The 25,191-nt window shown below is 26.1% G+C and overlaps 1 protein-coding gene across 5 annotated transcripts; it reads right to left on the bottom strand.

Moving 5' to 3' along the window:
• Positions 1 to 3,154: 3,154 nt before the first annotated feature.
• LOC113554079 (huntingtin-interacting protein 1) lies at positions 3,155 to 22,588 on the bottom strand. 5 transcript variants are annotated; one of them, XM_026957757.1, is made up of 19 exons: positions 22,535 to 22,588; positions 12,288 to 12,421; positions 11,343 to 11,406; positions 11,037 to 11,236; positions 10,703 to 10,922; positions 10,357 to 10,631; positions 10,098 to 10,288; positions 9,814 to 9,919; positions 8,612 to 8,696; positions 8,272 to 8,360; positions 8,110 to 8,193; positions 6,300 to 6,431; positions 6,096 to 6,243; positions 5,940 to 6,017; positions 5,727 to 5,873; positions 5,426 to 5,652; positions 5,105 to 5,358; positions 3,843 to 4,072; positions 3,590 to 3,744 (listed from the first exon to the last, which is right to left on the bottom strand). In XM_026957757.1, the coding sequence occupies exons 2-19, from the start codon at positions 12,369 to 12,371 to the stop codon at positions 3,590 to 3,592; spliced, it is 2,769 nt and encodes a 922-aa protein (XP_026813558.1). In that variant the 5' UTR covers positions 12,372 to 12,421; positions 22,535 to 22,588. The 5 variants fall into 5 exon arrangements, with proteins under 5 accessions (XP_026813559.1, XP_026813561.1, XP_026813562.1 ...); XM_026957756.1 differs by lacking the exon at positions 22,535 to 22,588 and adding an exon at positions 12,723 to 12,884; XM_026957758.1 differs by lacking the exon at positions 22,535 to 22,588 and having other exon boundaries at positions 3,155 to 3,744; positions 12,288 to 12,371.
• Between the last annotated feature and the right edge of the window lie 2,603 nt (positions 22,589 to 25,191).

Below are 25,191 nucleotides of genomic sequence, written 5' to 3'. Positions count from 1 at the left end.
GGAAAACATGATAATATATAATAAATTATAACTTATAAGCAATATTACCTATATTATTTTTAATAAATTTTATTTGAAAGAATCGTTACGATATGCACAACTTATTAATGTTCAACGAACAGCTGATAGTTAGCCAATAGTGATAATTTTTTTTTGCGTACCTAACAAGTCGGTTGTACGGCCGAGAAGAAATTAAACCGTACATGCAGAATAGCGAGTCAATAACAAAAAATATATTTAATTTTAAGATAACTATCTCCTTAATTAAAAACTTCTGTACTCGGTTTATTTAATTCGAGTCGTTTTAATATTTATTAATATTTATTAATACAGTTATAAAAGGTAAATAAATATAGTCATATAAGTAGGTACTTGCATTTTGACATTGTGCAGGGATAGTATCCAAATTAAACGTTCTTCCCACTGTCCCGCAGATAAAGCATGTCACGAAAACGATAAAGGCAAATCGAAGTTTCATAATTATGCTATACATATTTTACAAATCTCGTAGAACATAAAATATGTATAATTTGTACGTATCTTGACTGAAAACTGAATCAAAATAAAATCAACTCTCAAATAATAATAAAGCAAACATAAAGTTTGAAATATATTTTGGTTTCCTTGCAACTAACTAAAACATTCATAAATACGTTATCCACACCAAATCAAAAAAACTTTTGAGAGACAGTAATGAACAAAATAGACGGATTTAAATTTATTTCCAAATATCGAGCCGATTAATGAATTACCAATTGAATTTTATATCAAAAGTAAAATATTTAAAGTAACCGCACGTGATGTTAGATTATCATTATACGAGTTAGACGTTACCATCGCACCGTAGCAAAATACAAAAATACATTTTTTCGTCATGTTTAGCTGTAAACACCAAAGAATAATAATAATGTACAAATAAAACAATATTATTATATTATAAATATAGTGTTGTTTGAAAGTATTTACTAATTTAAAATATTTTAATCACGTTAATTGCAGTAAACCGCAAATCTTCGGGATATAGAAGATTTCATATATAGGTACATACATTTCGTGAATTTTTTTTTGTAGCACGTTGCCATTAGGAACATTTGTTTGATATGTATAAAATATAAACGTATTTACATGTTATGTAATAATTTAAAAGTAAAAAGATTTTACTAATAAGAGTCAAAAGAATCCGTGTCAAGTACCTATCTATATTTATTTCAAATAAGATTTTTAAATAATAATTTGAAAAAGATTAAATTAAATTGAATTTATGAACTTTTAACAATTGATATAGGTAATGCTTATGAAAGTTCCTACGAAATCTATTATTATTCCAGAATAATTTCTAATCATATGGAAATAGACCACACGTCTAACTTGTCTAAGACCTAAGTATGGACCTAAGTCCATCTATATGTGTCAACAATGTAAAAAATAAAATCACGTTTTTCGAAAAACTATGGTTTTCAAAACAGCTAAATTGTCTAGTGCAAAAATAAATTTTTTGTTTGTACGTGTTTTCGGTATGGTAATCGTGGACTGGACAGATCGTTTATCCAACGGAAGCTCTGAGGTAGAGGTACTTCAAACAATGCAAAAGGAAAAAGAATTACTGATGAAATGATGACTATAAAAACACGGAAATTGGAATACCCGGGTCACACGATGAAAAATAATCTAAGATATGGATCGCTGCAACTTGTATACTTCAAGGAAACATATAGAAGGTAAGAGAAGTATTGGAAGACGAAGGACATCGTGGTGGAAAAATCTCGGTGAGTTCTGGTTTGGCGCAACAACTACCTAACGAATTATTTTGTTCATCGTTGGAAAGAGAAACAATATTCAATTTGATTTCTAACATCCGAAACGGATGGGAACTTTAAGAAAAAGTTTATATATAGTAATTTTAAGAATGTATGTCTGTATTTATGTTTAACACAAAATGATACTTGTGGTGATGTCTAAATAAAAATACGCTTCATCACACGTGGTGTTCGAGTTGAAAGCAAACCTGCAGTTACCCCGGTTGAAGTAGGTACACCCCGAACGGTCGAAACCGGTGTTATTAATGAAGTTCAAACAGATATATTCAAAAAAAAATAAAAGTATCAACATTTTAAATACATCTCGTGATATTTTACGGGTGAATAATGAATTTGCAATGTCGTAAATTAAAGTCTCTCTAGCAAAACATTTTTTTTTTTATTATTATAGGTGAATAACTTATGAAAAATCTTGTATAATTTTTATGAATTTGTAGTCCAAAATAATTTATAAATTTATACAATTAATGATTATATTAATGTACGTATTAATAAAATAACCAACTTTATGTCATAGAAATTAATACTAATTATTATCTAAATTTCCTATTAACTTAGGAATATTATAATGCAACTTATAAAGCACTTATATTTTATTATACCATATTATAATATGTTAACAATTTCATATTGTAGCTAATGAGTAATAATATTGCAAATTAATTTAAGCCAACAGAGTAATTGTGTATTTGTGTAAAGCCAATGTTGAAATAGTAAGCTATACTATACCTACAACCATTATCTTCAAAAAGGTTATTACATACACTACTTATATTACTATTATGATCGCGATGTCTGAGAGATAATTTGCAACACATGATGACACAGGAGAACGTTTAAGGATATGACAAAATTGTGGTCGTTTAAATAATAAAAGTAATAGTTCACATTTTATTATATAATATGTATAATAATAATAATTATATAATATAAAAAAAAAAGGAAACATAATTTAATATTTGGTTAGGTTACAATGATTAACAATAATATTTGTGAATTGGCGCAGATCAATGGCCCAATAAGTAAGCTAAGTAGAAAAATTATAAAATATGCCACAAAATAAAGTAATAGAAAAAATTTTAACTTACATTTGCTATGTTAAGGTTTTAAAAAAATGTATAAAAACATAATAACTTATATCTAATTGTTCGCATACGCAACAACTACAATATAATTTATAATAAACATAATATCCATTATTTTAACAATAAATATTAGATTATTTTGTTCAATACATCATTATTACACAACATTAAGATACAAACTACATAACTTTTTTAATATAAACGTCAACGAGTGAAATAACATTAAAAAAAAAAAAAATAAGAAAGTAATTTTTTTCAAGCATGCTCAATAAAAAGTAAAATAAAAATGGAATATAAATTATTATAAATAAATAATTTTATAGTTGTTGTACCCAAAGTCCTAAAAATTCAATATTTGACTGGCAATTTTATTTTGTTTAAAAACAACTTTAGAAACATGAGTAAAGAGATCTCTGAAACTGATACTATATAATATTATTTAACAGCCATATAGTTAGGTTACTAAATCAGTTTTCATGAATGTAAATATAATAAGGAAAACATCAATAATTTATTAAGCTTAAAATGGAATAAAAGTTAAAACACGTAATATGTCTAATAGTAGTGGTTTGAGCAGTATAAAAATATAAACTTAGTGGTCAAATTATAAGAAGAAAAATATTATTTGGAAGCAGATTAAATTTGATACAATAGACAAATTATTAGAGGAAATTTATACTTTGTTCGCTAACTTTGATCTTCTTGGTAATGTAATTTACGCAATGCAGATAATTTCATTCTTTCTTTTTCTAATGATGACTCTAACTCTAACACACGAACTTGGCACTCGATTTCTAAACGTTTGGTTTGATGTTCATTCAGGACACCTAAGTCTAGGTCTTCTGAAAAATTAAAAAAAAAAAAAAATTTTATAAGTAAATTATGAATAAAAAAATTATTTACTTTATATTAAATATGAGATAATCTTAGTTTTTTTTACCTGTTTGTTGAACTAATTGGGCACAAGATTTGGCAGTGGCTACCACTGTAGCAGTAGCATTAGTAACATTACGTGACGCTTGGGATAATTCAGCCAAATTATCGCTGTTTTGTGAAGCTTTTACACGGCTGGCAACCACAAGTTGTGCTGTCCCGGCAGCCACACAATGTGAAGCCACTATTAATCTTTCAAGTTTTCCTTCGCCACTTACAGCCTCATTTGCTGCATCTCTATTTGAACAATATTAATTTTTAATAACATAACTTTAATATGCACATAATATTACTCTTGGAATATAATTAAATATAAATTGTTGTTGATCAGAACTTTAACTATAGACAAGTCTTTACAAATTTTTGATTTTAAATTGTATCTAATATTTTGCCTGTCTATTAACAATATAAAATAAATATTTTTAATTTAAAAGAAAATAAACCTAAAAGAATTCTAAAAATGAATAATATCTAGATAAAATTAATTATTGAATAAAAAACTAATAATTAGTCATAAGAAATGAAAACATTTGCACTTACATTGAAAAATCTATATAACATACACATAACATCATGAAGAAATATTTAGTTTAGCATATTGTAATATTGTGATGATGGTTGATTATAATGAAAAAATATGTAAATTAGCACTAATGCCATTAATAGAAATTTCTATTTAAATATAATATTAAAGTAAGTCAGATACATTAATTATTGTATAAATATAAATATTTTTTCAATATTGACTAAAGAATAAGTGATACCTTTAATCTGAATTTAAATACAAAAATATTAATCCAATATTAATTCTTTTATAGATTTAAAAAAAGTCAAAATTCTCTTGACTTTAGAATATGGTTTAAAAATAATATAATTATAACTAGAAGTTATGATTATACTATTTTACTAGCAAAAATTAAGTCCATTAAAATTAATTATAACTTTCTGTTATGTCTAATATACTTCGACAAAAATGAACAAATATTTTTTATACTTATTCAAAAACCTGCATTTTTATTTATAATCATTTTAAAATTACCTTATACTATAATTTTATTTATATCTATACTATATTAATTTATATTTCTATATTTATGAAGTTAACTCAACTTGTCATTTTTAAAAATATATTAAATGTATATCCAATTATTTTTTAAATAAAATTATGTGGAAAAAATATTGCAAACTTCTAGAAACCAATTTATTTAATATTATGAGTATTATTTTTATAATTATACTATTTTAATATTCAACAAAATTGTTACTTACAACAACCCTTTAGCACCCAGCCCAATAGATTTGGCTGCAGATATTAACCCTTCAGTCCACTGATGGTTACGCTTATAGAATTCTTTAGCTGACCCATTAGAACCTTGATTAGCTACAATTTCAGCTTGAAGTTTACGTGATTTGTGCACCAACACTCTAATGGCAGCCATGAGGGAAGTACACGAATCCAAAATTTGTTCATTCACTTCAAGTTTAATTCCAGAATGTGCAGCTCTCGACTCAGTGATCATTTCCTAACATTTTAAATGTATTAAATTATTATTTGAAAGAATATTTTGTACTTTAACTTTCAATGTGTACTTGAATGCGTTTAGCCGCTTCCTCAATTGCTCTATCCATTATACTAAGCTCATCTTCAACCAAATCTCCCAACGACTCGTTTGCTTGCGTAGAAAATGCCATGGATTCAACATCATTCAATGTACTGATAAGACCATTGCAACATTCATCAATTTTGACGCCAGTCTGCCAAGCAGTTAAGAGTTTTACACTGTCTTTTCCTACTTGTTTACATTTATCCGACAACTCTATATATCAAACAAAAAACAAAAAATATGCAAAATCTATTTTAAATAATATAGAGTGGTATAAACAAATTTACTTTGAGCATCATTCAGATCAGATTTTGTGTTTGATACAGATTTTCCAAGAACAATATACATGGCAACATAATGGGCAAACCCTGCAACTTCATCTTTTCCTTTATCAATGGAACTGACAAGTTTTTCTTTGATTAAAGATACACATTCTAAATTTAACAAAAGAAAATAAGTATTATAAAGTATAAAAATTATACAACAATTTCATAACATACCAGGAGAACAAGTAGCTGAAGACATAGAAGGATAATCTAACATTTCACTTGTATGTTCAATTATTTTACGACAACATTCTAATAAAAATTACATACTGAATTAATATCAAATAAGTTCAATAAATAAGAATATTATAAATAATGTTATACACTAACCAAACCAAAGAGCATTGATAGAAAACCGTAATTCCTCAGATTCAGAAAGTTTTAATTCTAAATCAGATTTTATTTGTACGGCATCAGTCAATTTTTGCTTTACTTCACTAACTTCAGTCTTTAATAGCTCAGTTACTCTCAAAAGTTCCTAATAAAAGATTACATATTAATATAAATATATGATTTGTACATTATTATTTATACATCATTGTGAAGAGTAGTCGAATCCACAGTAGTTTGGAGTGCTATTAATTCTTCTTCAAACTTTATTCTTTGAGGTGCCATATTAAATTCAACAGTACGCATGTTTGACAACTGCTTGTCCACGTCAGATTTCTAAAATAACCATATTATTTTAAAATATAATATTATTTTAAATAAAAATATATACAAATTTACATCAATACAAATATTGTACATTTATCTACTATATAAATACTAATCAATATCTTAATAAAATATTTTACAGCACATTTAAATTACATTTATAGCATATGGTATTCTGCAAAAAAAAACTAAAAATGTCATATTTTGTACATCAAAACTTAGTAATCAGTCATCCTTTTTAATTTATCAATATTATATATTGCTTGTAAAAGTTTACAAAAACCGCATTAAATAGTATATATTATTTTTTTAATGGTAAAAGGCTGTTTAGAATTTTTTTGTAATTAAAAGTTATGAAGAAATAGTAAAAAAATTGGAAATAAAAACTGAGAAAATAAAATACATTCTTATTTTAAATACTATAATAAAAGGTCAACAAAATATTAAAAGTAATAAAATTAATTTTATAATTGAAAATATTTAATCTTTTATATATTAATGTTGATACTGTAATGTTTACTAGATGTTATAACACATTTTCAAAAAAAAAAAAAACTACCCATTATATTGAATTTCATATAAATGTTTAAAATTTTAAAATTACTCTAGTTTTTATCTGGATAAGTCTTATATGTGTTTTATCAACTAATTTACATTTGTAACACTAAATAGTAAATTTCAGTTTACTATTTTTCATGTCTTTCAGAATATTTATTATTTATTAGGTGTTATTTGTTAAGTCATATATTCATATGTATGTAAGAGATCATACAGAAAGAAGTATTATAAAATATAATAAATAACATAAAATTATCATTGACATTGTACTATACAGAGGCAAATTTTAACATTGCCCATAATAGATATAATTATATATTAGGTACATACTTAATTTTCATCAGAAACCAAAATATTTGTCCAATAACCTTACCTACTTAATAAAAACCTTTTTATTTTTACTTAAATTTAATATCCTCAGTATAGCATAAATGTTACAAAATAAGGAATTTAAGCTAATGAATTCAATTTTTGTATAATATTTGGTTAGAATATATTTTTTAATTATTGTTATTATTATTTAAGTTTTACTTTACTTTTTTTAAATACAACATATTTAATTTCATAGTCCGAATCAGAATATTTTTTTAAGTATCTAATTTGAATTACTTATATGTAGTCAATTAGTATATTAAGTTGAACGAGTAAAGTAATATCAAAGGCCCTGAAAGACGTAAGGCCACTATTGTACCCATCTAAACTTCAAATACTTAATTATCTATTTAAATTCCATTTTTTCTTTGAGATTCTTCAAAAAATATTCTGGTTAAGAATATGAAATAAGAAACTTGTCATTCAAAATAGCAAAAAATTAAAAACAACTTATAACCATGACAATTTTTATATTGTTATGATTATAAGTTATGGAATAATAAAACATTTTAGAAATAATGAGTTTCTTATATTAAAAATTCCGTCATATAATATATTGAAATAAATAAATTTAATCAAGCACTACACCCTTGACCAACTAACCACTATCATAATATTCAGTTATAAACTAAAAATTGTATTTGTATAACTCAATTAATTTATAAAGAGAACCATAATTTGTACAACTAATCATTCAATAATTGACCTACACCTTCCCAATACCTTGCCCATCACGTAAAACACAACTATAGCTTACAATGGACAGTAACAAGGAATTGGCAGTTTGAGCAAATCTAGTCATTTTTTCTGATCCTTTCAGTGACTTATCGACGGCAGCTTTCTAAAAATTAGTTATTTAGGGCACCAAACTAAAAACATAATATTACAATGTAAATAATAATTGAATAAAAATGATTACCTGTCTTAACAATGTAATGTGTTCTTCTCTTAATTTGGTATACACTTCTTTCAACTTGTTAAACTTTTCTTCAAGTAATTTATATTTTTCTAAAAATGATAATTATTATTTTAAAAATAATATTAAACAGTTACTACAGTTATAATTATCAAATAATTCTCAAAGTAGAATATTTTTAGTGAACTTCTAGTAATGAAAATTTGGATGCCTATTCCATAAAAACTTAAACAACAAAATGTTACAAAATAGTGAAATACTTATTTATTAAACTTATAATTCTACTCTATAATATTGACCAGGACATGTTTGTCTAAAGGTATATTATAACATGATAACTTACTATCTAATTCATCAAAATTGTCCATAGAATTTACTTGATGCAATAAATCATCTCTGATAAGTCTTTCTTGAGTTAATTCACTGTCCTATAAAATTTAATAATAAATAAACAAAATGAGTTATTACTTTAGTACAATGGCTATAAAACAAAAATTACCGATACTTTTTTAATGTGTAAAAACACAGAGATAAAAAAAAATGAATAATTTTGGTGTTTTTTAAAATTATTGTTGTGTGTAATTACGTCCATGTTTAAATATAAGTCACTTTTTACATTATAATTTTATACCACTTAATTGGCTGTATCAAAAATACATGCATGGTATTTACTTTGTATGATTAAAATAATTATAGAAAAATATCTATATGATGTGTAAATTTTAAAAGTACAATGTACTCTTCAGATATTTGTATTATTTTTATAGTGCTTAAAATTGTTTCAGATTCAATTACCGGTTGCTTATGTAATTCGTTTTTTGGAAAACACCCAAAAACACAATACAAAAATTATACAATTTCTGTCAATAACCTTCAGAATAATAACCAATGCTTTGTGGTACATTAATAAAACTCATAATGATTATCTCTGATAAATTAAATATAATTAGAATGTGAACCTACAATGAAGGTATACTTACTACATAAAACAATTTATTTTTTATACAACATTACTATAAATTAAAATAATAAAAAAAAAATCACGTAGGAGACTTCGAAATCATTTTTACAATCTTGACATTTTCTGAGGGAAAAAATAACCTTTATCAATTTTAAGAACTACAGATTTTTAAAACAAACATTTTATAATCAATCCTATTCAACCTATACAATTTTATTTATATATTTTATTGTGACTTGTGAGGATTTGTATGTACATTTATTTTAGTTACTATATTGTAAATAATAACAATGTATTAATTTAAACTTTAAATTATAGTGTATATCATTTATCTTGATATTTAAAATATTATATTTTCAATAATCTATAAACTATCCTGAAACAATATTAATGTTATGGAAATAATACTAACATCTGAAGAAACATTTAGAAATATGAATTTTAAATACATGTAAAATGACTTATATTTTTTTGGAAGTAATTACCAGACAGTAATTTAAAGATTTTTTTTGAAGCACTATATTTTCAAATAATAAAAAATTTAGATTTTATTGATTTATATAATTTTTTAATAAAATCCTTACTTTTTTTGCCAATTCCATTTCTAATGTAGAAACTTGTTGTTTTAATTGAATTATTAATGATTGATGAGCGTTTAATTCTCCATGTAAATGTTGAATCATGTTATCTCTGTAATGTATATTCATAATTGTGTAATAAAAATTTAAAAAACCATACATTTATGCATATTATATACCAATAACTATATAAATAATACTATTCATAGTATTATTTAAAGAGAAGTAATTCAATTAAATTGTTGTCGTCACTGCTGAACTTTAAGTATTAAAAAAATAAAATAATATACCTTTGGGTTAAAAGATCCGGCGACAAAGATCTTTGACTTGTTTCACTGCTGGTGACGCTATTCCCAATTCCTAGATCAACAAGTTCACCAATCATACTATTATTCTCTGATGGATCTTCATCTGGTAATACTATGGCAGCTTGAGTAACATAGGTTGATAATTCAGCTTGTACCAAAAAATTTGGGGGATTCTATTATAATAATAATATAAATATTAATAATAATAATAATCAGTCATTCATTATCTTAGTTAATTTACCTCAGGTAAAAGAGGTATCTGTATAAGTGTTTTAAAATACTGGAGATTAGATGACCCCAAATAAAATTGACGTAATATAGTAAATTGTCTTAGGAAACGTTTTCTATGGCCAGATAATAGATCAGGTGGTAGAGTAGCATGCATTTTAAAGAGAATTTTCACACATAAATCATATAACTGTGCAGAATCTAATATGCAAGGCAACAAAGGAGCCAATCGACACTGACCGTGACTAGTCATTGAATTTGAGCGAGACATATCCAATGAACCAAAGACTATATGGAAAATTAAATAAATACACACAATCAAAAAAATATAAATTATAAGTTGCCCTAATTATACTCACTTGCAGACTGAAGTCCCAGAATTTCATCAATATAATCAAACATTTCGACACACATTTGAAAATAATTATTAACATCGTTGTCTCCAATTCTACAAAGATCTTCTTCAGATAAAACTAAATTTCCAGGAAATCCAGGATTACGTCGATGAAAATCTAATTTTGTAAGTAGTAATTGACAATATTGTTGGATGAGTTTCCCATAACCATCTTTCAAATGCACCTTCAAAAATTCATATATAATACAATTATAATTAATAAATTGAAAACTACTTTTTTAATGAAATATTAAAAAAAAATTTTTTTAAGTTGATGTTAAGAAAAAATTTAACTATACCCATAATTTTCCTAAGTCCTGTAAAAGTGTTTTATGTCGTTGTGATGATGCCAAAACATTTGGATGACCTTCCCGCAAAACTTTGTGTAACACGTGGCAAAATTTCCAGGCCACAATACGGTGTTCTTGTAATGGTAATTTAGTGACACAACGCCAAAAAGTCTCAGCACTTTTTTCTTGAAATGTTCCTATAATAGCATCTTAAATAATTTATTATAAGGAAATGATTTAATGGATTATTTAAAATTATAAAATACAATAATAAAGGTATTTTATATAAATCATTAACTATTAAGAAAAGGATACTTCTAGCATGTTTTTCTTTAACTGGATTCTCTAATGTATTAATTGCTTTACTAATACTTGCAGCCTAAAACAATAAATAAAATACAAAATAAAATTATAGTAAAAAAATTGGTTTTCTAGTTTTTAGTAGTTTATATTTTACATTTATTTATTTTTTAATAAAAGGTAAACACAATATGCGTTGTAAATTTCATTATTATATTGATTACCATAATAGCAGGGATAGTTTACAATTAAGTACCTACATTTAAAATAAAGTATCTGTAAGTACTTATCTACAATGACTTATTAGTCAAACTATGAGAATAATGAAGTTATTAATTAGTATAGATACCAAAAATTAAGAAATAACAAAATAAGTATTGGTAATCCAATAAATGTAAAATAATAGGTAAAATATGTAAGTAGGTATGTATATAATTCAAATTCTTACATGAAGTTCTTCCATTATTACAATGAAAAATTGGCTATAGTTTTTTGTCACACCTCTAAAGAATATCACTAAATATACAAAATTGTACCTACTCGATTCGTGTACTACAATTTTATCATGAGATACTTATTACTTAGTTCAATGAAAAAATAAAACAAAAACTATTGCAGAATTGACGACAATAATACTAGTTATAATCAATACTAATTATTTAATCGCCAAGTGAAATAATAATGATGTATTTCAAGTGTAACAGAATGAAATCCTTATCTCTAATTATTTGAAAATATCAACATATTTAATTGAAACAAGTGGTCATAATATTGGGCGGCCAAGACATAGATTTGAAGTGTTTATTATCTATTGAAACGTGTAAGGGTTTATAAATATACATACATATATATATATATATTATAATATGTGTACACTAATTTACAATAGCAAAGGAAGTACTACTGCGGCGGAGGGGTAGGTTAACCGAGATAATCCAACATAACTTATTGACATCTTACTTGAATCTTTTCAAAGTGTTCACGTTCCTGATCCAGGCTGGTCTTCCGGTTTTGCAGTACCCTCGGTAACGACAAGGACGACATGACGTAACAGTTGATTGAATGATCTACCGCCGTCGCCGCCGCTACTTTTGCTGCAACACACGGACAATATCGGATTGAAGATGACGTACCGGTACTAATAAGACGACTGCCGCGTCGGGCGTTCCGTTCGTGTGGTGTCGCTGTCGATCCGGCCCCGAGTTGACCACCGGAAACGCGGTAACATATTGAACGGACGGCGACGATGTAATATAACAACGATATTATACTCGAGAGATACACACGAAACGGAACGACGACGATCGGAAGTATCGGAACTCGGGAGACAGCGAATTCGAATCACTTGAAGACGTTCATGTAGATTATTAATAACAATATTACTACGATACTTACCCAGTTACACGTCGTTGATTGGGCGGGAAAGGGTAAACGGAGTACAAAAAAAAAAAAAAAAATAAAACACTCGACCGACGTACACAGAGCCACGGACACGGTGCCCCCGCAACAAACTCAATTCACTACGTTTCACTTGGATTCATTCATAATGATATTAATGTACGCACTACTATCACTGACGACGACTGTCCGCTCTCCGCACCCCCACCCCTCCCCACCGCGACCACCTAGCCCGTACTCCAACGCAATTTCATTGATACGCCTCCTGTGCCACCGCAACCACCACCACCACCGGATGTTGTAATAATAATAAATAGAGCTATTTATGTTTTGTGTCTGTGATTGTGCGGGGAACATTATGGCGAGCGAGAGAACTACGGGCGCCTTAGTGCAGCCAACCGATCCTATCCCCCCGCGGTTCGCACGAGAGGGGCGACACTGCGGACATTGCCGTCGGGCACGCCGGAGTGAGGATTGCGCATTTGCGCGGCGACGGACTGTTGAATGTTGATCGCCGCCGTCGTCGTTGTTATTGTTTATGTTTATGTTAATGACAAATTATTTATTATTTTTTTTGTTATTCCAAACAACGCGTCGCAGTCGGTTAGTTGGTCGACTACGTCAGACTTCGAAAGAACGAGTTACGTTATTTTAAGACGGACAAACGTCGTCGGCGAGTGATGAAGTGATGACTAGATCGGCCCGGCGCCAGGTGGCACAGCAGCAGCAGCAGCTGTAGGCGTGTACATGTATACCTAGAACTGCGCTGCAATGTAAACAATCCCACGCCGACAAATAATATTATACACCGTGATCCACTGAGCATCCCAATTCCTATTTTTCTGTAATAATTCAGTTGTTCAAAATATGATTTTTGAAATTTTGAAATATATTTAAAAATAGTATTTTCAAATAATTGTCATAAACTTTTTGCACCCGGTAAGGTGTGTCCCGAAGAGATACAAACGTTTACTTTTCAAATACACGCCTCCCGTTCGACTGCAAATTATTTAGCGGATAATTTTTCTGAAAATGTATCAGAATCAAAATTTGAACCGATAGTTTTTGAGTTGTTTTAACTGTGTACTATAAGAAATTAAGAATAATAGTGTAAAATAAAATAACAGTTCCATTTTATAATAGGTTTAAAAATATGTGTGCTACAGACAGCGGGGGTGATTAGTACATAAGTGTAGCACATTTGTACACAATATAATATCTGTTCGTATCAAGGGAGTAATTAAGGGGATAAGGGGCCAGATCTCACAGAGCCTTATTTTAATAATATTTTGCAATATTTATAATTTAATAGTAATTCAACTATTTTTTTTTTAAAGTAAAACAATTTACAGTTTTATACTAAAAAAATATAATCTAAGGCAAATTCCCAATTACTGACTCATATAGTTGTAAATTTGTAATGTATAATTATAATATAATACAACAGTTGTATTATATTATACAAAAATAATGAATATATTCAGTAGTTGAATTATTTTTAATATACAGATGAGGTTTACATATTAAATAGCTAGGTATGCATTCTTTTGCGATGACAAATTTATATTAATTTAGAAAAAATTAATAGCTTTACAGTTTTGTCAATATATTAGGGCTAAAGATAAAATCGATTCGCATAGATGTTTAACATATTCTTTCAACTTGTAAATAGTAAATATATATTTTATTAATATTATTCTATAGTAATTGGTACATAATACAATACACAATAATACACAGTTTATTCGTTGAGAACGTTGAGACACTGAGAGGTATGTATATTGTATAAAGTATAAACGTTATATAATATATATTTTAAACTTTTACAAAGTAAACAATAAGACATATGTAATGTATTAGCTGATGTAAATGATAAATGTAAATAGATATGTATCCTATACCTAAACAAAAATGTTTTACAAAGTATTCGAGAATACATCACATAGATAACTTAAAAAAAAAAAAATAATACAATGTTTTCAAAATAACTAATAAGTAATAAGCTTCTATTGTAAATGTTGAAAATTAAATTCCTATAGTATCTGTCATACACAAATTATTAATGTATATTAATTTTATATTTAATAACTCAGAAGAATATTTTAAAATATCTATATTTATACCATTTATCTATAATTTAATACTCATTAAAGATTAAGTTACATTTTAGATTTAATGAAAGGTTAAAATAAGTATTGCTACTTCAAGGTTTAATTCCAAGTAATTTTCATCTATATAATGATGATTCAATTTTATCAACTGCATCGACATACGAAAATGATCTTTCTTATAAAATATCTAGCTGAAATGCTACATATAAGTGCAAGAATCAATGGAATGGCACGAAAAAATGTCCTAAAAACTGAAATTAAACACTATATAATACATAAATGTTTAACCAAACAGTAATAACAAACTAATAACCTTAGATTCTTGAAAGTTTCACCAAAGATTTATGCTAAAATTTTCTATATTGATTAATTTTCAAAATATTTTAACGATTTTTGAAGTATAGATTAAATACATTAAGATATTTGACATTTGCAATTTTTTTTCAAAAAAAAAATTTCACTGTATTAGAAATCTAGAAAATGTATACGAGGATCCTCATTAGTTATCTATATGCCAATTAAAAATATCGAATATTTCGAAAATATAATATAAGCAAACAATATTCTTTTTTATATTAATTCAAGTTAAAATTATAATAAAATTCGTATAGTTATTATTTTGTTATATAATTTAAAAATATTAGTTGTAGATATTTAAAACTTATAACTTATATTATTATATATTCTAATTTTCTATACATACTGACAATTTCAATAATTCATTCAATCTAATCTATACATATTAGTGTACTACTAAAACTAAAATAAATTACTTTATAGTAGCATATAAATATATATTTATATATATATATCATAAGATAGGTATACCTATTTAGTGATTTAGTAATATAGGCAGACAAATATTGTTTTTGCTAACCATCGTTTTTCGGGTATATTAATTATAAATTATCACAGCATTAACATAATCCTGTATGCAAGAATAAATACACAAAGAATAACAAATTAAAAACCTATTATCTCAAAACCCACTATAATAGGTTGCCATTTTTTTTATTTTACTTAGACCGGAAAAAATATTTGTTGTGTAAATTATAAGCACAAAAGTTGTGCATATAATTCTTCCACAGTCAATTATCAGTCTTAAGCTTAACATTTTATATTGCTATTCTATCGTAACTAGAATAAACGATGGCCAGCACTCAGCAGTTCAGCACTACTCTATAAGGCGAAAACGTATACTCAATTATGTTACAAACTGAAATGAGTAATTGACAAAATTGTCAATTACGTATACGTAATATAATAGCGATAATAATTTTAAATTAATTTCGTTAGTAAATCAAGTAATTAATAATTAATAATTTTATAATTTATCAATATAACATTGTTTTTTTACTATGGAATGTTAAGTAGAAACAGAATGTTAATATAAAATATTTAAGTTTGATTCTAAATTGATTTTAAAATTAATTTTATCTTTAATACAATATTTTTAAGACAATTCTTTGTGTTTTCTTTGTGTTTCCTGAAAAGTTTTGAAAAATGGAATTATCTTGTTTTTACACAGATCCCTTTAATTATCCGTCCCGAAATATTTTGTCAAGATAACGGGTTGCATAAATTGCAATAACCCTATAAACAGTATAAACACTTACCTGATATCATTATTATACCAATAAAACTCAACATTTCTGATGTGTTTAATAAAAATGCTCTAGTTTTTTAGAACAACATCTATAACGGTATAAATAATTAATAATTTAAATACCAACTTTTGCACTAATTTTATAAATTGAACAACTTTTCAGGGAAAATTGATTTTACAAATAGCTATAATATACACATACTTTAATTAAAAAAATTAATAACGTATTCTTAAAACTTATTATTTGGTATAGGTTTAATGTTTATTACTCAAAATAAGATTTAAACATAATATTATGAGTAGGTATATTTTCTACATTTTATGCTTTGTCTGTGTATGTATATGTGTGCTGTAGTAGTGTAGTAAAAATATTAAACTTCGAAATTCGGAATACTTTAAATGTCTTTAGGGTATAATATGATTACACTTTTTATTTTAATTTTGCATAGGAAGTGAGCAACGAAAATTAAAAGAAGAAAACAGTTTTTAACAGAGGCAATTTTAAGCTGACGCAAAACCTTGACGACTATAATAATATTATGTTCAAATATCTACATATACCACACACTGGCCTTTCTTTCTGCTCTACTGGACTACGACAACAACAGCAAAAGTGATGCTGCGGTATGCTCCAGTTTTTTTTTGTTAACCGGTCAACAAGGTTTTTTATACAGAACTGTAGGACTATTAAAATATAGGTAAATATAGTATACACATTACACACATACAAATTATAAACTGTAAGACAACAGTAGGGCTGTAATTAAACAATATTAATCCAAACGAGGATAAAATGTGTATATTTTAATATTATACTATTAAAATATGTATGTAAATATGTTAATAGGTACCTAATTTCATTTTTATTTATTAACCGTATAATAACACACTCACGTAATTATTGTCGCCTGTATAATGTATAGTATACAAACTGCAATAGAACGGTGTTTAATGTTATTACAGCCCTTTGTATACAACCGCACAGACAAGAATAATATTATTATTGTACCTACTGGGTTATACATTGTATATGTACCTAGGAACTCGTATGTATGATGTATGATATGTATCTCTATGTAGGATATTTACATATAAGGTATAGTGCTATAAAACTATATCAACAGTAATGTAGTAAATATTATTATAGTAATATATAAGTACAATGCAACTGCAATATTGTTTGTTATTAACAACTCTCATAGGAAAAGTAGCTTATTCGTTCATTCAGCGGTGAACTAATTATTTTGTCATTATTAGGATATTATGTAGGTATGATTCACAATTCATCGTTATTCGTTAGGAACCATCAAGCGGCCACTAATTTTATTTTTCAATGAACCAATTCGAAAAAAAGTTTATTTTTATTTTATGTACCTATTGTGTCTGAAAAATTTTCAAATTTGGTGACCTAGTTTTTTTAAAAAATCTTCATAAATAACATTTTTATAATTATTTTATTATATTATGATTTATGGGTTAGTTAAGTAATAAAAATGCATACACCCATATCTGAATCTGTTATATATAACAATAACACTAATATATAGTTAAACGATATCTGATTTCTGAGCAAATTGAGCGATCGATGAAAATATATATGTATTTTAAAACATTATAAAACGTTTGATGGTGTATGTACATTTTTCATAACACCAATCGTGTTGAAAAATTGTTGAATTAAATGTTAATATATATATAGGTACCTATACCTATACCTATACCTATACGCACGTGAAGAGAAAGTGTGTGAACTATAATATAATAAAACGTTCTTTTGACGTATGGTAAAGTCACGAATAATACCACGAAAAAAAGCATAATACTTAATAATAAATTATTAGTTTAATATTAAAATGAACGCATACTATACAAAATGTATCTGCAACGTGCTTAAATATCATAGATCCAACAAATCGATATAGTATAATAACATAACTGCTAAAGCTGGACTGTGCAGGTATATTACATTATTATTTATTTTGAATAATAACTTATGATATTTCGTTTCCGTTGTTATCAGTTAATCGTATATAATATAAAATACCTACGCTCAGTTATGTTTAAGTGGAGCGCATTGCGCATAATAGGGAAATCGTCTTCAAAATTATCCGAAACCTGAGCGCAATGATCTATACAATCTACATAATATTATTACAATATATGTGAATTACGTTTAAGTGCTGGCATAGATGTACGCGTATAGCAATTCGCATTTCATACATTCTACGTCCTACGCCAACTACTGAATTATCTATTTTATAGAAGGTTTTTTATAAATTTATTTCACTTCTCACATTAATATTATACATTTCAGTAAGACTCGTACGTTACCTTAAATTTTAAATTACAAAGTTGTAATTATAATATTATTTATTTTTAGTATTTAGTATATTTTTATTTTTATTTTTAAATAAACCTATAAACTACACTGGAGAATATCTGAAAAAATAGATAAACTTTTTAGAAATGCACTTTTTCAACTTATAAGATAAATAATTCATTTTTATAATTATTTTAATCGTACGAACTAAGAAGTAAATGGCACGCGTGTATTTTAGATATATGGCCCGTCGGACAGTGTGACTTTATGACATCATTCGTAAAACGCGACTTATATTTAAACAAGGTAATTATCGGTAACAAGTAACTTATTATCCGAGAGACGAAAGAAATATTTGTCGAAGTTCTATATTTTCATACGATAAAAAAAAAAATCAATTATTTCCAGTTGTAGTATAGACTTTTAATAATTGATGTAAACGACTATTATCGCCTAACTAAAATACTGATCACACCTAGCATACTATAGATCATTCTACATTATAATATTTAATGAAAACAATTTGGATGTATCGCTTCTTCAAATTATTATAATGACTAACTTAAGAATGATTAAAATTTTACACTACACAGAATTTATTGTATAAAATAGATTCATTTTGTACTAGGTGATTTTTTTTAAAGTATTAACGTTGTTGGGTACTAACTTACTTAATCTGTTATCTACCATAAGTATTTTATCTACCGTAATTTTATGTTAGTTTAATATATGCATTATATGTAATTTACAAATGAAAATTGTTTTACCTTTATAATGCACTATTGTAAATTTTTTTTTATTAATAATACATAAGTTATAGGTATTTCTTACTGCTCCAAGGATTGATTCGAATGAAACAATTTTTTAATGCATTATTTTATAACGTAATTCATTACCAAACATTTTTTTTTCAAAAAAAATGTTCTTTTAATGAAATTTACATTTTACCTATACCAGATGTACCTAAATGTTTTATTTAATATTCCAGTATATTAATTATTTAAGTTTTCATATGAGTTCTGTTTAGGAATATGAAATAACAATGAATGCTATGCTGCAATCCAATCATTTAAAAAAGTAAAACTTGTTTTAATTAATTTTTTTCTTTAAAAATGTTATCTTATAATAAATTAAAATAATTTAAAAATGTGTCTTATGTAGCAAAACGCCTTGAATATTATAGAAGGCTATAATAGCCTTGTAACTTGTGAGGATCACCAAATAAATATGTATATAGCAAGAGTTTTCAACCAGGATTTGTCAACTAATCATTAAGTTTCACACATAATGTAAATCACTTAACTTTAAAAGTAACTTATAAATACACGTAGTATTTACTAAAAAAATTTTTTTTTAAATTTCAGCATTTAATTCCAAGGCCATCACTTTATAAAAATGTTTATAATTTCTGCAATGATACATATGTACATATGAATTGTAGGCTCATAGTTTATGTATTATTTATAATATTAGTTTTATTTTTGTATTGCTGTATTTAATATAATTTAATAAAATTTGATAAAATGTTTTAAATATTAAATAGTAATAAAAATGTAATAATCATAAAATATTATAAGTGTATACTTAACAAAAATAAAATATATACACTTTTTTTAAACATACTTGTTACCTAATAACATTGTTTTTAAATAAATAGCCATATAAACCTGTTGAAGTAAGAAGGGAAATGTGCTAAAACTAAAACAACCATTTTTCATTATTTTTATTTCATTTAACAAATTGAAAAATGTTTAAATATATGTCAAATGGTATAATGATCATATTATATCTGTAGATTATAATTTGTCAAGTATACATATGATTATAGGTACTATTAAATTAGTACGAGACCAAATTCACAGTTATTCTTTCTTAGTGTTCTTACAACAGTTGCAGTAACAATAATTAGTAATTACTATTGTATTTGTTCTGCCAAATTGTATGTTATCGTATATTCTATGTACTATTTGTGTATTATATTTTTTTTAAAGCGATCCCAAATCTTGTGAAATTTTAAGGTGTGGAGAAAAAATATTAAAGTCCACACAGTTTTAAGTAATATTAATTTCTGAACCAGCGCAATTTTCAATTTTGGCTCGTCAGGGCTTTAAAATTTAAATTATAATATAATATAATAATATTACATTTCCAATATATATGTATGTAATATGTCTTCATTTTTACTTATATACTTAAGGTGTTGATAGAAACCTATCCCATTGAAAAATGTATACATATGTGATATGTAATATATCAAATATAATTAAAAATAGTTAGTTTTGAAGTATTTCAAAGAAAGAAAATAAACTACATAGGTAACACAAGTAAATTTAGTATCAAATGTTTTGTTACAAAATAGTCAGATATCGTATTTCATTTAATTTAATTTAAATGTATTTTCTCTTCACTGGTTATCTACAACTCATCAGTCTTATATTATTATTATTATTTATCATATGCATTTAAGAGTGTAAGACAAATCAATCTAGTATAATCTGTTGTAGTCTTCTACAGTTTCAAAAATATGGGTAAATTGCTTTGTTATAATAACCTTTAAAATATTTATAAAAAAATAGCTATAGGCCACATAATAAGGTGACACTATCAGAGAATAACTGTTATTATGTAATAACAAAAATAAATCTTTAATTGTTTTAAGATCCAATTGGTACATATAACTATGTCTTTTATGTAATGTGAAAGTGTTTACTTAGCTTAACAGAGAAATCTAATATTAATTAGAATATTCTACGTAATTAGCACTTACTACTTTCATAACAAATTATATTAATTTTAAATCTGATGTGGATCACATACAAATGTATTGAGTACCTACCATAATGCTGTAGCCTGTAGGTATTTAAAAAGGCAAAAATATATAATTAAAATGCAAATTATTAATTAAATATAAGATACTAGAATATAAAATGAAATGTTCGATGCAATTTATAGTATCTATTTACTGCCTAATATAAATATAAATATAATATTAAAGGTACCTATTATATAATATAATAATATATCTAGGATGTATTATTTAAATATATATATTAATAAAAATATATATACGGCCTATACATGCTAAAACGTTTTAGATTTTATAAAAAAATAAATTAATAACTACAGTCGAGTCGCAATAACTCGAAAAATTTAGCAATTCGAATTTTTTTTTATTCTTCTAGAAATATAAATTATATATAAATTAATATAGATTCAAGTTAGATCTCTCGAATAATACATATTATCTCGAAGCAAATTTTTATCTCCCTTCAACTTCGAGTTGACTCGACTGTAATATATGTATTTATATATTAATATAATTTTAGTTATCTGTAGAGTATAATATACACTCGACCCGTACTACACAAATAGAGGTATAGATGACGTTTTAATAACGCATACATTTTCAATCGTAATATTGGTGTAATAAATAATAAATGATAAATCATCATTCTGTTTTGCAGAAGATAGTTACTGGCTTACTAGAGTATTTCAATTTACTATAGTTCGAAAGACATACGATGTGAATAAGTGTTAATGATAAGAGCTTTAAGTATAGCCAGTATAGGTGCTAATAATGTATAGTAATGTCTAACCTCGAGTTTCATAACGGCGACTACCACGAGTTCGGGTGACGATTGTGCGGGGTAAATTAATAATACAATAATTTATTTAATATAATAAATAACAATATTCATATGACTGTATTGTCTGTATTGGTTATAAATTATAATACTCGTAATATTATACATCGACGAATGACGAGACTTACCTCACTGCTGTGATTAGGTGTATGAGATCGATAGAGATGCTGCTGTATGCAGGAATACGCGGGCAATATACCCGGGTGCGATTATATCACGTACTGAAGTGGTTCGTGGACTTGCGCGATGATCCGTATTATAAATAATAATCATATAGCATATGCTGTTTAAATTACCACGACTGCGGGCTAATCTACATGCGACTGTTTTTATCAACAAAGTAAAAACCTAACAAATCTCTTTTCAATTAAAAATCGTGCGATTACGATTATGGGTCAGGAACATGTTATATTATGTACCTATATGTATTTATAATATAGTATAATTAAAATTTATAAACCGAGATAAATATAAGTGTGAATTGCAAATATATCATATATATATATATAATTATAGTTATCTACTTATTCATCGAATGATTTTGCAAATATTAGAAAAATACTTAATTAATACTTACCAGAAAACGAACTGTAAATCGTATTATACTGTTATGTGATAAATTATGATACCTTACGACTTATAATTAGTAATTAAATTCGACAAATGTTAATACGAAAAATTATTTTGAGCTATGTAATTTTTGAGATCAGTCGATTCATTTGCAGAGTATTGATATATATATTAATCATTATTAATATAAGTTAATTTTCGTATAAATCCTTTGGTAGTTTTAGTTGCAAAACTGCAAATGTGTCCGAAATTTTAACGCATTCATAATTCTGAAATCTGAATTGAAAATAATCGAGGTACAAATTTGATTCAAGAAAAATTATTATCATTTAAAGATATAATAGTGTTTATTTTGTATGTTTTTAGATGATATTATATAAATGTTTTATAGTGCAAGTCATAACAATATTTTTTTGTATTCATTATAAATATTTGAGGAAATAAATTCATATCTTAAATTCATCTAAATTTGATATTTATCACATATAATAATTAATAATTTATATATTTATACATAGTTTTTTTTTGTTATTGGCTTATTGTATGAGTATTATTTATTGATCCTTTCAAAAAACTTAACTAACATTTTTTATGTATAAGAAATAAGTACAATTATAATATTTGATGTATACTATTAACTATATTTTTGTAGTACCATTTATTCTATAATATATATAAAATTTTAAATTTATTTAACAAAATACATTTTTCTATTTTTCTATTTTTGAGTAGGTACATAGTCTATATGAACGCCTTATTCATATTTATAATAGGTTTTTAGTGCATTGAATTAACAGCCTTGGATTCGTCGTCAACTGCTATTGGTTGATTTTCTCGGGTTGGTTCTCCGAAAATTGTGTTTATCGTACATAATAGGTAAGTTTACTTACTTTGAATTATGTGAACCATTTCGTTCACTTCAGAACTTTCTAGACAGACGTCACAATTTTGTACAATTTATTTTCTCTTCCTCGAATTCATGCACGTTGTCAAACGTTTATTGTAGGTAACAATATAATGTTGGCAATTAATAAACTAAACGGAAAGTCGGTCACGAATTACTATATAACTTAACCCCTGCCACAGACTAAAGTTTTTACTTTTTAGTTTTTTACATGTAGGTAGGTACCTAATATTATTATAAGTATTAAGGATAATAAGTACCTAGTACTATTTTACTCGTAGTCTGAACTCAGAAAATTATCCAAGGATGAGCATAAATTATTAGTTTATATGTTCAGATTATAATATACGAGGTATTTTCAGGTAACGTAGATACCTGATATTTTCTTGTTCGCGATGAGTCGATTTTATTAAAGTAATTTACTTTTGCTGGTTTTCATTTTACTAAAATATTTCTTCGATACCAGTATATAATACGTTTTCGTGTGATAAGTGTATATACATTACTACAGCGTATATAATATAGAGAATATAGATACCTACTTACGTATTAGATATAAATATTGTCATATTAAATAACTAAATGATGGTGTTTATTTTATTACTAGATCTGAATCCATTTATTGTATTTGTATACCTTAATAAATAATAGTTAATTCATTAATTCATTAATTGTATTCACGCGTATCGCCGGAAACAAGTGATAAAACCGACCCACGAGAGTACGAGACACTCGAAATCACCTCTCCCGACACTGCTAAATAGTAGGTATATTAATAGTATTATACGGCTGCCGTTACAGAGTTAATAATTATAATATCATTGTATCGGGGTCGTACAGAGAAACCTTTTAACCTTTATTATCAAATATTTATTTTATCGGTAAATTTGGGGCTAAATAAATTGGGTCCGCCTCCGCGATAATTTGAATACATTTTGAAAGGGCTGCATCCGAGTTGGGTCCCGAATTTAAAATTACTACACTAGTTGGGTACTGATTTATTTGGGCGTCGCCGTTTTTGAACACTTACAGTTCCCTTTTCGGCCACTGTCACTTTTTAGCCAAAACTTACCGTTTACTTTTCGGCCAGCACAGTTTTCTTTAAAATTTACAATTTTAACAACTGAACATATTATTTAACATAGGTATTATTACATTTGTTAAATTAAAAATTAATTTTTGTTCGACAGATTTTACTATTTTTGTAGTCCTCACTCTTCAATGTAAGTTTCATTTCGTTCATATTAGTTGGTTTTTTGGAAGTGAAGATAAACCAGCGTTTCTTCTTGTTTGACATAATACAATGTATAA

The sequence above is a fragment of the Rhopalosiphum maidis genome, chromosome 2 (assembly GCF_003676215.2).
Source record: "Rhopalosiphum maidis isolate BTI-1 chromosome 2, ASM367621v3, whole genome shotgun sequence".
Classification (NCBI taxonomy): domain Eukaryota; kingdom Metazoa; phylum Arthropoda; class Insecta; order Hemiptera; family Aphididae; genus Rhopalosiphum; species Rhopalosiphum maidis.
The sequence above is the reverse complement of the archived record's forward strand: the minus strand, read 5'-3'. Positions and strand labels throughout refer to the sequence as shown.

Excerpts from the sequence above, each read along its gene's own strand:
- LOC113554079 (XM_026957757.1), bottom strand. The coding sequence starts at position 12,371 with ATGTCGTCCTTGTCGTTACCGAGGGTACTGCAAAACCGGAAGACCAGC. Across the intron at positions 10,923-11,036 it reads AGGACTTAGGAAAATTATGG|GTGCATTTGAAAGATGGTTA; the intron begins GTATAGTTAAAT and ends GAATTTTTGAAG. Across the intron at positions 9,920-10,097 it reads CCGGATCTTTTAACCCAAAG|AGATAACATGATTCAACATT; the intron begins GTATATTATTTT and ends TATACATTACAG.